The 14,666-nt window shown below is 45.7% G+C and overlaps 1 protein-coding gene across 1 annotated transcript in view; it reads left to right on the forward strand.

Moving 5' to 3' along the window:
- Positions 1-12,963, forward strand: part of TMEM86A (transmembrane protein 86A) — a 29,306-nt gene extending 16,343 nt beyond the window's left edge. The window contains exons 2-3 of the mRNA XM_063333976.1: positions 2,141-2,405; positions 6,608-12,963. Of these exons, the coding sequence (XP_063190046.1) occupies positions 2,141-2,405; positions 6,608-7,035 (693 nt within the window). The 3' untranslated portion in view covers positions 7,036-12,963. The remainder of the gene's footprint in view (positions 1-2,140; positions 2,406-6,607) is intronic.
- The last annotated feature ends 1,703 nt before the right edge of the window (positions 12,964-14,666 follow it).

Below are 14,666 nucleotides of genomic sequence, written 5' to 3' on the forward strand. Positions count from 1 at the left end.
CCAGCGTGGTGGGGATCCTCCACAACTGGTGGGGAAGAGCAGGAAACCCTGCCAGAAGTGCTGTCATCTGTTGCCTGCAACTGTGAGAGGGATGATTGTGATCAACTAAATTTCTAATAAAAAAGGGTCAGAAAGGGAGGAGGCAGAGCTGGAGCCGGACAGTGTCTTTGGATCGTCTGAGCCTGGTGTGTCACTTCAGAAGGGCAAGGTGCTGGGTCTGAAGGAGGGAGAAGCTTGGTTCCACTCTTCCCCCTATGATACTTGATAGTTTCCAGGCTCCCCTAGTGCTGTGAGACGATATGGGCTTTTATGAATTTTATTTCAAGTTCATTTGTTATTGGCTGCCAGAATTCTCCCAAGGAATATAGACAAGAAGTGGTAAATGGTGATTAATTTAGACAACCTAAGTAGAAGACACACGAGGGCTCCCCATGTAATACAAGAAAGTTAACGGCTTGCTGATGTCCTTTTGTGAGTGAATTGTGTAGCCTGGTTGTTTAATGGAGTGTTTAAAAATTGTGTTGGCAATAGCCTATGAATAATGTATACAGGAATAATGAAATACCTTACTGCTAAGAAACTGCTGATATGCTGGGGAAATTTCCATCAGATGTGAGAACAATTTTGAAAGCACCGTCTTCTTGGGATGCCCTTTATTTATGGTCTTGCTGCTTCAGAGATTGCATTCCCTTTTTAGATACTGCATGTGAAGATGCCCTCCACTGCCTCTGCCTCTGTCTTCCACCTTCACCTCACTCCCTTTGCTTGTGTCTGTGAAAGCTCCAGAATTTTGATGAGTTTAGGCTTTATTAACTGAGCACCGTAAGCATGGAGATATTTGCTGCGCAGTCTTCAGCCATTCTAGGTATCTGCACCAAGGCACATTGCACCAAAGGAAGACAGACACCGGTTTTGTGTCGTGGCAATGTCCCACGATGCAGGAAGCAGAAATAGGGCCCAGTGATTTGGAAAAAAAGACCGATGTTTCTTTTTCAGTTTTTGGAGCATGGGCTCCTTGCATGAGATAAACCAGCCCACAATGTCATACATGGATGTTCAGATTTTGATGGACTTTGCAGTGTGAACGCAGCTCCGATACCTCTAAATTTTCCCCTGTGTCCTCCGGTGCATAAGGCCTCTGTGCGCTTTGGCCATGAGTAGGTGGGAAGTTGTTGTGATACTAAGCAACTGTATCTTGCTTGACCAAAGAAATGAGAAGATTGAGAGTGAACCCCTGCTTGCAGGGGAGCTCTGGAGGTGCTACTTCAGCTGCAGGAGGAAACAGACCTCCTAAAAGACCCCAGGACAAAGCTCAGGCAAGCACATGAGACAATCACAGTCTCTTCCTTTGCTGCTTCTTTTGACCATCAGCTGTACTCCAGGAGAAAATAAAATCATAGCTTTGTTTCTCATGTGGGGTTTTGCGCTAAAATGCAGAAGTATCACAGGAGGGCAGGTGAACACAATATGTATCTTCTCATTGTCCAGAGTGGTCTCAGCTGAGAGTATATTAAGAGGAGACCCAGCTTGTGGCAGTCTAGCTCTGCACCCTGCCTCTGCTGTGGCTTTTTTATGAGTAATCTAGTGCTCATGCTGCATTTTTGTGGCTGGATTTACACAGTAAAGGCCTGAGTCAAAACGTTTCCTGCAATATGGGAAGTATATTATTAATGTAATGCTAGAACAAAACAACATGTGATTGATGTTGATACTAGTCAGCTGAGGAAGAGACATCCTCACCTGCAAGGCTGATGTGGTGGGTTTTGAAGCCATGTGGTGATGCCAACAGCAAGCTCCAGGCATAAGGCTACCGGGCAGGAGAAAGAATGGGTTAGAAGACAGGTTGTATCCTCAGGGTGATCTGTAACTGGCTAAGCAAGAGGATTCACCAAAATGGGAGGGAAGATTTGCACTTTTATTGGTTTGTTTGCTGCTGGGGTGTCCCTGGGGAGTGCAGTATTTTCGCAGCTACAGCAAAGGAGGTGTATAAAAGGGGTTAGTCTAAACAGGTGGCAAGAACCACAGAGGAGTTTGACTGATGGCCTAAATGTTTTCAGTAGAACAAGTAAAGAGAAAAGGTATCTAAAACTTCCTCCACCACCCTGATGATCCTATTTTTTTTGTTGTTTGTTTCTTTTAGGTGAAGAGTGAAGGCCCCAAACTGGTGCCCTTCTTTAAAGCCACTTGTGTCTATTTTGTCCTCTGGCTGCCAACTTCCAGCCCCTCCTGGTTCAGTGCCCTCATCAAATGTCTGCCCATCTTCTGCCTGTGGGTTTTCCTTCTGGCTCATGGAATTAACTTCTTAGTGTCACACCGGAGCGCCAGCCGCATCCTAGCGGGACTCATATTCTCGGCAGTGGGAGACGCCTTTCTCATCTGGCAGGAGCAGGGCTACTTCATTCATGGTGAGTGCAGTGTCAGTCCTAAAGGGATGCCACAGTGTCCAGCTGTTACCCTCTTTAGTAATGAGTTGCTGGGCCACATGTTTTGTTTATTCATGTACAGCTTAAGCCCCTGGGCAGTGGGAAACACTCATCCCTTGACTAAAATCCATCATGGCTAGAAGAGTCACAACATGGATGAGTCTTTCTCTTGAGCTTCTCTTGAGGTTAGAGAGGTTGGGGCAGGTTTGGTTTCCCAGCATGTAGTCACGGCAATTCAACTGGTTGGAGCTGGGAAGGTGGCGTGGGTAGAATCCCTGGGGAAGGGAAGGGTATGCTTATGGCACCTGGCAGGTCCCATGAAGCTACAGGAAGTATCTACCTCCTATCACTCTGCAGAGAGATCTGTCGGCCCTTTGCTACAAGGATCAGAAACAGGACACAAGGTGCAAAGGGAGAGGACCCTTATGTTTTGATAGACAAGCCCGTAGCCTGGGGGAGGTGTTTAAGTGGATGCTAGAAACCAAAGCATCATAAATCTTGTCCTAATTGCAGGTTCATCAGTATGAATCATGCAGCCTGTTGTACAAGCCATGTCTGTTTTGCAAGACATGTAAATTATGGGGAATCAAGGACAAACCTTACCACAGTGACCTGTTTTCTCTACAATAAGATCCACATCTCTCAGAGTAAAACAAGCTTGTGAATTTGCAGACTAGAACATAATGATTTAGATTAATCACTTAAAGCCACGTTGAACCTGCCTGCAGCAGCACTCCCCTGGCCTTGAACTGTCACAAGAAATCATCAGCAGTTGAGTCCTTCACTGAACTGACTGGTGGGGTTTCTGAAGTTAATTTAGCCAGCACAGGGATCTCATTTAACACCCACCATTAACCGGCTGCTGCGACTGTCCCACTGGAAAATGGGATGAGACGAGGGAACTTTTCTGACTTGTGCTGTTGTCAGCTCTGAAAGTCAAAGGCTTATTTTTTCCCCCTCTCATAAGGTCAATATTTAGTTTTATTCTGTGATTCCCACAAGCTCTTTCTTTATGAGAGGGAAGTGTGTGCAATGCCAGATATGAAAGGCCGAATGCTCTGAATCTGGTTTTAATCCTGCTTCCCAAGGGCTTATCCCAATCTCATTAAAAGTTCATGTAAAAATTTTTACTGATTTTGGTGGGGTTTAGATTAGGCCCCGAGGACTGGACCTATCTGGCTGAACCTTGGGCATGTTTCTGAGGAGCTCCGGCCTTCTCTTGGGGTGCCATCCCCTCTGTGCTGAGTGTTGGCATTCCCACTCATGGGCCTCCTCCTAACAGGAGTACCCAGCTCAGTGCATGTCGCCTCAGCCCCACTGCTTGTGCTTCTGTTTTGCCTCCTGGAGTTGCTCCTTAAGCTGTGGTTTGGAAAACATTCAAGGCCCGATTCTCCCCATGACTGTTTTTGTACATGGACTGTTCTGAGCTTCTCCATTCCCACGTAGCTGGGATATCTCTGAGTTCCCTCTCCTATTTAGTGCTAGAGGAAGGTCAACCAGTCACAGCAACTCAGTATCTGGTTAATGTGTTTTAATCTTCAAGTAAATTGGATTTTTGACCTTAGTCTCACAACTGAGAAGTGTTTCTTTGTGGGTTCAGACATATTTTCCTTCTTAAGGAAAAGAAAAGCTCTCTTGGAGCATTTTGAAAATCTCGGCCTTCATCCTGGCTGTCTCCTGCCTGCCTCAGCCCATACTCATCCAAGCTACCATCTTCCAGAGTGAAGCGTTAACATTTACGTTTCACCTGTTAGCAAATATAGCGCACCACCCCACCTTATCCTTCACTTCTTCTGCAAAATGTGCTTTCTCCTGTTTAAAACTCAGCAGGCTGCTGTTCCTGCCGACTGACTATAGTCAACCTTTTGACATCATTGTGGGAATTTGAAATTTCAGGAGAATAAGAGGAAATACTAGATAAAAATGTATTTTCTGTTCAATTTCTACATCTTTCAGGCTGAAAAAAAAAAGGGTTGGGAACTGAGCTGATTTGAATAGCTTTTGAGACAATGAGTTTATAAAAGGACATTTGTTCATTACTTTATAGGGAAGTGACAGCCTGTGAACCTGCTCCTGGTACACTTGACTATTTTTCATTTTTGCTGTTTTGGTCCACTAATAACATGCTATTTTCTGACTAGTGTCTTACTGCATGTAGAAGACACTTTATGGTGTGAACATCCACCTCCTTTGATAGCAGGCACTTAGAAACAATTTATGCATTTGGTGAAGAAGACAGGGACTAAGAAAAAGGACTGTTGTCAGCCTGAGGGGAAACTCCAGGGGCATAGAGGGGGAAGGAAGCGGACAGAGAAGAGAAGGGCTGATCTGCCTGATGTGGTTGGGAGGGCTGAGCCAAAGGCTGAGAAATGCAGAAACAGAAATGCACCCCCCTCCCTGTGCAGCCGTCCCAGGTTTCCCCAGTTCCTGGCTTGATTTGTGGGCATTGAATCAGCAAACCTGGGAGCTGACTCTCTTGTTTGTGACCAGCCTCACCACATATCACAAAACTCCTCCTGCCTTTCCGGACTTCTGCTTGGCTGACACATCCTGTCCTCCTCTCCTGCTCCTCGTTTCCAGCTGCCTGCATGAAGGACAACACATACTTCGGTTCCCCATCCCAGAACTCTCCCTATAATGCTGTTGAAGGAAAAACCACTCCTCACTGCTAGGGCGAAGTAACCTCCTTCTCCTTACGGCCCCCAAGGGTTCTAACCTTGCCTGCACTATAATGCTATGAACAGCTCTTGTCCTAAATCCCTCCTCAGTTCCCTTAGTGCTGTGCCCAATAACTCTGTGAAACATCAACTTCTCATTGCCTTTCTTTGCGTGTCTCTTTCTTCCTCTTCACACTGTCCATTTTCTCCAGCCTCACCTTGCAGACCAGATCCCCACTAGCCCCCTCCCTCTCTTATCCCACCATGGCTGAGCTTTCAGTGGATGTCCAGTCTGGTCCTCCTCAAAGGCAGGGAGACACTTAGCTTTCTTTGAGCTGCCTCAACACAAAAGTATTAGTATGAAGAAATTTCTGCTAGCAGCAGGTTTTAGTGGCTGCCCTTTACACCACAGCATCATGCTTTAAATGTAAACAAGTGTCCTGCTGGGGGACTCAGCTTCCCAGATCCTTTTCTCCATTTCATGCTTTAGAGCTGCATGAAAACTTCCAGCTACTCTAATAACCTTGCCAGGATAAAGTGGGACAGCCTGCAGCTGCACCATGTATGGATCTGGAAACCAGAGGACCAGAGGAGCTGGACTCAGTTTGGGGCCCATTGTCTACAATTGGCATGACAATTAGTAGTCAGCAGCTGTACCAACACATTGTGACATTTTTTGTCAAATGGATTAGTGGCAAGTGAATAACGTATAGGCAGTACCTTCCAACACCCACATCTGGCATTTCTCAGGGGTGTTGCATTTCAAAGGGAAGCTGGCGTTTTATTTTCACTGATTGATTCCAGATAAGGTTCATCTGAATCCTGCAAATAGCCATAAAATTGTTGGCACATCACATTGGTGCAGCCCCTGAAATATGCCAGCTGCTTCTTTCCAGCTTAGGTTTCTCCTAGCTATGGGCAGAGATGGAGCAGAAGCCAGATTTAGTCCCTGAGTGCCTTTGGGTTTCTGGCTAAATACGGTCAGGCTTTGTGTCTGGGTTTGGAAGGATCGGTATCTTTTTTTGCATTTTGTTCCTACACTGCTCTGATTCCAGCCTTCCTGTTCCCCACGTGACCTATGAGCAAAACACTTTGGGTAGTTAGAGGGGATGATCTTTGGTCTGCCTTGCCCCCACCCTTCTGTCCAAAGCAGGGGAGGAGGAACCACTTGAAAAACAAGCTTTGTTCCTTCTGCAGCAACTCAGTTCACCTGGCCTCTCAGCAAAAAGGCTTGCATCACAACAGAGTTCTACTTGGCTGCAGTTGTAGATGCGCTGGGGCTTTGACTTAGGGCAGGAGCTTGGTGCTAAGGCTGATCTCCTATGCAGAAGTTTCTGTATTAAAATGGTCCCAGGTGATCAGTATGGTTCCTGCTGAAACTGTTAAGGGTTGTAACACTGCAAGGACATCTAAGCCTGTGCTTGTTGTGGTATTTTTAAAACCCAGTATAGCCAAGTGTTTTCTTCTGCTACCAACTGCCAGTCACTGAAGAAAGGTCACAGTTGCTATGTCAATGCCTCTTTACAGGTCTGCTGATGTTTGCCATCACACACATCCTGTACTCTTCAGCCTTCGGCATGAAGCCTTTGGACCTCAAAGCCGGCTTGTTGATGGGCCTTGTTTCCAGTTCCTGTTATGCCTTCCTGTACTCCTACCTCTCAGGCCCATTCACCTACCTGGTAGCTGTCTACATCGCCTTGATTGGCTTCATGGGCTGGCGAGCAGTCGCCGGTGTGCAGCTGTGCAACGACCTCTGGACATGGACCAAGCTCTCGGCCTGCATCGGCGCGATGCTGTTCATGGTGTCAGATCTGACCATTGCACTTAACAAGTTCTGCTTTCCTGTGCCCTACTCGCGCTTCATCATCATGGCTACTTACTATGCAGCCCAAATGCTTATTGCACTGTCAGCTGTAGAGAGCAGAGATGAAGAGGACTTCAGAAAGAGAAGCTAGGTGGAGTGCCAATAGTCTGTGAACAATGTGGGTTATATCTCAGGTGCTGTAGCTGCATTCACCCCTGAGAGAGATCTCCATTTCTCTAGGCACATTGGTGATGTTGATTTTGCTTCTTTGAAGCGTTACCTTTGGGGCTTTTTTTTCAATGGCTTTCTCTGAATACAGCTTACTTCAGTGTGGAGTCCACATCAGAAAGCTTAGACTGTCCCTGCAGTAGCTACTCATTCAACTTTTCCTCCTTGGAAGTGCGGTACTACTGCATTTTACTTGTTAGTCTTGAAACTGATGCTGAATGTCTGGGAAGAAGAGGGCTGATGGAAAGGAGGTTTGGCCATGCACTGTGCTAGAAGACTTGCTTTCAATAGTAGGCAGACAGGCACAGATGTCTGCTAAAGTCATAGGTAAAAATGAATTTAACCCATGTTTGTCTTTTTTTGTGCATTACAAACTTAGTACACAAACTGGAGCTATTGCCTCTGCTGAAAGGAACCCTGGAGGTGGAGTAAAAACAGAAAATCCAGATGAGGTCTGAGCTTTGGAGTCGGTGACAGCATGTGGGGCAGCCCCCAGCAGAACCAGAATGAAAGCAAAACGCCAAGCAGAGAGCACAGAGCAAGAGGTGCGCTGACATGCAGTGCTGTGTGCTTTGATCGCGGCTGATCACTGCTCCAGGGTAGGTCTGTAAGTGCCTGTCAGCATTGCCATGTGTTCCAGAACTAGGAGTTTGGTGGGATTTCGGGGACTTCTAAGTAGCCAGGCCAGTGCGTTCTCCCCTGCCATGTGTGTGCAGTTGCACGCTGCCTGCAGCCACCAGTGACAGCTGACATGACATGGGCACGTGAGGAACTTTGGTTTTTACATGTGTCATACTAATGTATGTCCTAATTGTCCTTAGTATGGCAGACAGGAATCTAACCTTTATGCCTTTCTTCCTCAGTATCCTAACAAATAATATTCCATATACTCATTAAGCATTACAGTTCTGCTGTTTGCAGTATCTCTTAAATCTTTGTGTGAGCATTTCCCGTGGTCAAGGCCCTGATTTTAGATGTAGATTGTTGTTGTGTTTTGCCAGCTGGTGGTAAACGATCATCTTTGCACCACTTGTTTTTAGAAAGCCCCTTTTCAGCAGAGCTTCCTGAAAAGCACTGTCCTGTGTGTTCAGAGTGCCTGCTGCTTCCTTCTCAAACTCACATGGACACAGTGAGAGTGTGAGAGCCATCAGGGCTGGGAAAGCCTGTTTAATTCTGATGCAGATTCTTTGGTTGGTTTGTCTGCCCATCTGCTGAAGCAGGATTACTTCTGACTTCAGACTTTTAAAAAGAATAGGAAGAGGTTGCCCTGATTTTTGTCCAAGTTCATTTGTGATCGTATGTATATTTTTCCTCTTATTTAGGATATCTAACAGCAAGCTCTGTTTCTGTTTGAAACTATCATCTTGAATGTGCTTCTTCCTTCTGTCTGTCGTACTGCTGCTCCCATGAGCTGAGATACTTCCCCAATGGCTTGTTTTAAGAGACGAGCGCACTCAGGTGTGCAAAGGAAGCTTGCTGAGGGTTTCTGCACCTCTTCAAACCTACAATCAAAAAAGACTGCACAACTGAAACCTATGCATGCCCCAACAACCCTCGGACACATTCACAGTAGGGGCAGCCCTCCAGAACCAGCCTCGTGGGCTGAAAATCACCGCGGTCTCCATACCTAGCGTGCCCAGACCATTCCAGGCGAAAGCCTGGCAACGAGTCCCTGGCACAGTCGGCAGAGAAGGAATTCCTCTTTGCGAGGAGTGCAGCAGGGTCAGGGGGCAGCTGAGGCTACCAACCCGCTAGCTTTTCCCTTGGCGTTGAGAGGTGCTAAAGTGGGTCTCCTGCTCCTCCCCAGCCTCGTGTGGTGGGACTGAGTGCGGAATAGGCATTACCTCCCCATGACTTCTGCATCAGTGCATATGCAGCCAGTATTACGAAAATCTAGGTTAACCGTCCTGACCCCATGGAGTCATCTGCTGCTTTTCAGACAGAGATCAGAGAGGTCAGCTGCATTATTGAGAGGGAAAGCATTGTAAATAGCACAGCCCCATGTAATCTCTTCCCTTTAATGCTCTTGTGTAATATTGTCAGCATTCATTCACTGGCACACTGGGGCCTGTCTGGAGTAAACTGCTAAGGGAATTTAGAGCCATAAAACATCTTCATTCATCAGCATTGCTTATCTCCTGGCCAGAGCTTGAACCCTGCAGTGTAGCTCTCTGCGGATGTCACCTGCTGTTACTCAGCGTGATTGTTTGCAAATCTCTTCCTGCAACAGACTGACCCAGCTAAAAGGAAATCTAAGCATTTGGGGTGAACCTCACTGTCCTCCCAGCATGTCATCAAACAGCACATTTCAGTCTGATTTACAGTTCCTTGTCATGGGTCAGTCCAGCACACTCGGTCCTTAGTTGGCAGTTCTTCAGAGGAGCCCCCCACACCCCGAGCTTCCCTTTGCTTTGAGGAAAATACCTGTGTGATTTAAATTTATTTAAATTTTTTTTTTATTTTTTATTTTATTTAAAAGTTGGAATTTATATTATCTCTTTCTTCCCCTCTAGAAATGTGTAGCCTTCAACGTCCTGAAGATGGCCAATTTGCTTTTCTGTGTGCTTTTTCATTGTGGTTTGCTTTGTTATCCTGCTCCATCAGCCACTGGATGTTTACAGAAAAGGATCTTTTCAGTGTTATTAGGAGGTGCAGTTTCTAGTGGCAGAAGTCTCTGGATGGTGGTAGCTGGGACAGCAGAAACATGTGCAGCCCAAGTGGGCTGTTGTTCTCTTGCTGTCCCCTCACCTGGAGCGGACTGGAACGCATCTTGGCCAGCCATGCTGGCTCCATCCCAGTGCTGCAATGGCTTCAGCTTTTCCCAGGAACGTGAGGCAGAACCCTCAGCATACAAAGTCAGGGAGAGTTCTGGCTGGCTCAGTGGTATGCCAGTGAAGGCTCTCAATTGTCAAAATCTCTCTCCTGCTCTGCATTCCTCCTTTTAATCCATATTACTTGAATAAGACCATTTTCCTGGAGGCTCCTTCCTGCTGGGAAGAAACCAGCTGCTGCAGACACTGATTTGACACAATTCTTAGTTTCATGAACCCTAAGAAACACTAAGCAGTTGCTGACAATCTGTTAAATATCTTTTCCTGGGATTAAAACTGTTCCCTCAACCCCAGCGAGGGCAATCTTCACTTTGAAAGGGAGCAAACCTTCCCCAAGAAGTGGGAATTACATGACTGTCTGTGGCACTGCCTTTGAGGACCTTCTTGTTGTCCCTTTGCACTGTAAAACTGCGAGGTTTGATCCATTCTTCTCCTTTTCAGAGGTACAGTCTTTGAGAAGCACCCTGTCTTTGGCCCAGTGACATTACAGAGGGAACGAAGCACCCCAGTGATGTAGCGTGCCTGGCCCCAGCAGTATCAGCTCCTTTGCTTGCTAAGTACAGAAGCTTTCTTTTCACACTGCTGTATTCAAACACCACTCTGCAATGAGGTTACACACATGGTCTGATTACCTTTGCTCTCTTTCCTTTCTGTAGTTATCACCTTCCTGGAGATCCTTTGGCTCCTTATTTGGACATATAAACCATGTAGCACATTTATTTCTTGTATTTCTTTCTGTAGATAGATCCTCCTTACACAGAACTCCCAATGAAGTCAAAGAAGCAATGCTAATTGCAAATGGTTTTTAAATGCTAGCAAAGCTTCTGGGCTGTGCCAGTCACACTGATGTCATCAGGGTGAAGCTGGTGTAGGAATGGCGGGTTGGAAGAACAAAGCCAGAGGATTTTAACAGCTTTACTCCTACTCTACCAAGAAAACTGTATTCGTGCTTAATACCTGGCTTCTTACTTCTCCATACTGAGGCAACTCTAAGACCGATTGGTTTAAGAATTACTCTAACATGGCTAGATTCTAGATTGCTGAAGGTTTCACGTTGTAATCAGTGGAGGTAATCTACATATTTTTACACAAATATATAAAATTCCTAGGACAAACTTTGCAGAATTTTGTAGCGGATCTTCAAAGTTTTCCAGGCGCATAGTTTGACACTAACACCTGTTTGTTTTCAGCTTTCTATCATGGTAATTTTTGGAGATGTTCTGGAAAAAGCAGATCAAAGCAAACAGCAACTGTAAAGCGCAGTGGCAGGTGCCTCTTTCTCTTTGCTTCATCTCTGGATGCAGACAGGGGCTCTTTTAAGCAGAGGCATCATAACCGTGTTCTTGGAAGAGGATGGGAAGTTGCTGACTTCTCATGACAGAAGTCCTTCTGGGTACTTCTCCTGCCTTTTATCCATGGTTGCTCCTTTTGTGGCCTTGGGTAAGTCACTTAAATTTTCTGGGGCCAGGTCCTCATCTGGTGTAAAAAGGCACAAGTGTCTGAGGGCCAGTGCTATGCCAAGTTACAACAGCAGAGGACCAGGCCCTCACCCCATTTCTAAGAGAGGATATTAGCACTTACCTACCTCACAAGGATGCTGTGAGGATTAATGCTCATACAGCACTTCAAAGATGTAAAGCGCTATATAATTCCCAAGTATTATTCTACCTTAGTGTTAAAAATGCTTTTAGGGATCTGCAGGACTTCTCTTAAAGCATGTGAATGTGTGACTGCCTTTTCAATTTGCATCAGATGGAAAGCAAACGCAAAATATTTATTCATACTGGTTAACAGGATGGGCTCAGCTGCACTCGAGCTCTGAGGAGGTTTTAGCTTAAAAGTCTGAACTCTGATTTCACTTTTGAAAATGGTTTTTAGTTCTTCTAAAAGCCTCAACCAAATTCTTAGATTTGAACCTTGCAGCCTGACTGTTAGCTAGAATAAATCTAATCCAGCCAAAACACAGTGCTGTCACAGTCCACTATGGCTGTTGAAAATACTGGAACAGAAAATGAAGGCATTCTGTTCAACCTTCATTCTGCAGAAGGTCAGCTAGGTTTCATGGGACAACTTGCAAAGGGATGTTTAATTTCTGTGATTGTGAGGTTTACTGGCTTTAAAATCGGCAGAGAGGGAAGGCCTTAATGGAATCAATAAGGTTGGCACATACTTACTGAATTGCTTCCTTTTCACCTGAATCAAAGAAACAGCAGGTTCTGTAGCAATGGAAGTGCTTGTACCACCAGTCCTAGTGCCCAGAACAAAAGCTGATCTAGAAACACAGTTCTAAACCATCACCATGTTCTCAACTAGTATAAAACTCTCCCGGTTCACTGATTTCACATCTGGACCACAGCTAGAAACTACTTAGTTCTGGTAGCACTAGCTGCTGTACAAACACAAATGAAGGCAAGGAATTCCTCACACCAAGGAACGTGAGCTGTGCACATGTGAAATGGACCACGATTTTGAAGCAGCTGCAGTAAAATCTTATCTTAATATGAACTCAAAAGCAAACACAATGCAAATTTTTGTGGTTTCTTTAATATGTTTGATGGGTTTTAGTTTTCTTAGTTTGGAGGAAATTTTCTTAATGTTATTTTATTTTTGCTCTTATTGTAAAGAATAAAAATATACAACTCTACAAAGACTACAAATGAAAAAAGGTGGCCAGTTGGCAGGAATGCCAAAACTTCTGTGGCTTGTATTGTTTCTGTGGTGACACTATGCTGCTGTAGGATGAGCCACGGGAGTGGTGTGGTGGCTCAACAGCAAGGCTAAAGCACAAGGCCAGTCTCATATAAGAGGGATGCAGGGGTTGAGCACCAAGACTGCAGTGGGAGCATGACTGGGCCAATTCAGATCAGTCAAAAGTCAGAGAGAGCACCTGGAAGTAAAAGAAACCTTTTCCTGACAGATTAAAAGCAAGAAAACAAAGCCAGCCCGTTGGGTGACGGTGCTGAATCAGTACAAACACACAGATCTAGACCTTGCTCGTGCAAGCTCCTGCTGGACCAAGCCTTGCTCCCAGTTCACCTGGGGAGGCTTGCTCCAGGTGCAGTGCTGGCAGGGTCGGGCCAGCAGAACCTGACGCTCTATTAAATAAAACTTCAAAAATTAGAAAACAAACAAAAAAACAGGAAGGGAAAAGCAAATGCCATTGGGTAAGTGGTAGTTCTGCCTGGTTGAGGCTGCAGACTGGCTGGTCTGTCCTGAACACTAATCTCCACGTCTTGTAGCCATGCAAGCCTCTTGCTCCAGCCCCTCTCCCACGCATTCCAGGCAGAGTGCACTGAAAGATGTGACTGAAGCAGCTGCTCTCCCTCGGGGAGTCAAGCATTTTGCCACGTCTGAAAGTCTCTAGCACTTACTTCCTTTACCGTGATTGTAAAGGTCACCACAGGCAGTATGGCCACTTGATCTGGGATCCTTTCTTAACACATTTTTATGCTGATTTTACTATTTTAATTCTTTGTTTGGAATGTATTTTTTTTCTCATTTCTTCTGTGTGTAACAGCAATTAAAAATATTAATTTACTGGGTATTTTTACTGTGCAGATACAGTGTCTCCTTGCTCATTTTCTGTTTCTGTGACAGTTTCAGCATGGAGTATGTATCCAAATGAACCTCTGCGGTGGGCAGTTTTCTGCCACTGTTAGGCCCGTTGGTCGTGTGGCTCTGCCCTGGAGCTACACAGCACCCCACTAAAGCAAACTGACACTGTCACTGCCGGCTACAGTGTTCCTGCCTGAGGAACCCTGAAACACAGCCACATGCACCCCACAGAGCACATCCAGCACAAACAGACTGGACACCACTGCGAGGATGGCACCTGGCTTGTGTTACAACATGTCCCGGGTGCCCTGGGATGCAGAGCCCTGAAGCACACTCGCCCCTTGCTGCTACAGCCTGTCCTGCATACAACGGCCATTTGTCCATACTTCCAGGGAGAAGGCAGCTTGCTGCAAAGGATTGCTCCGGGAAGGCTGCTCGCTGCCCAGAAATCCCAGACAAATGGCCAAGTCTCTCTTCCCCTCGGCCCCAGCAAAATTTCCAAGAGGAAAAAGTTGGACATTTTTCTCTGGTTGGGGATCTGATGCCAGTTTCTTCAGCTGTTTGATGCAGTGGCACAGATATTTGGTTTCATTAATCCTGAACCAGGCCATCTGTCACCAGTGGAACAGGTTTCAAGGTTCCATAGAAACAGAGTGTGTAACTGCGCACAGTCCATTAAATGGATCTGCCCACAGGCTTATCAGACACTCCTTCATACTCCCCTTCTGAAATGCAGTATGAGAATGAATCAGTACCTGGGAGAAATACTACCAAATTCTTTTCAAAGCAGCCTAAAAGGGTTAACAACAGGGTGCTTCTTTCCTCTTTCTTTAATTTGACCTTTTACAATTCCTTTGAAAAACTTAGAGGCCTGCTGGGAAGAGCATCCTGTTTCCTCACTCCTCCTTCCTAGCTCCAGATGGAACAAAGGTAGCAAAATATTCTCAGACTGAGCGTGTGTCTGGCTGGCCACTGCTATGGTTTTATTCCACAGCTGGCTCATGGAAATATTCACTCTAAATTAAAAGAGCCAGCACCAATATATGTATATGTGTATTTATCTATCTGTCAATCTGTTGATCCTTCAATGGTTCAGATATTCTGTAATTCCTTATCTAGTCTTGGCCACCAGCAGTGAAGTTCCTGGAACCTTCCAGATCTCAAGTTT

Source organism: Chroicocephalus ridibundus, chromosome 4 (genome assembly GCF_963924245.1).
Source record: "Chroicocephalus ridibundus chromosome 4, bChrRid1.1, whole genome shotgun sequence".
Lineage (NCBI taxonomy): Eukaryota > Metazoa > Chordata > Aves > Charadriiformes > Laridae > Chroicocephalus > Chroicocephalus ridibundus.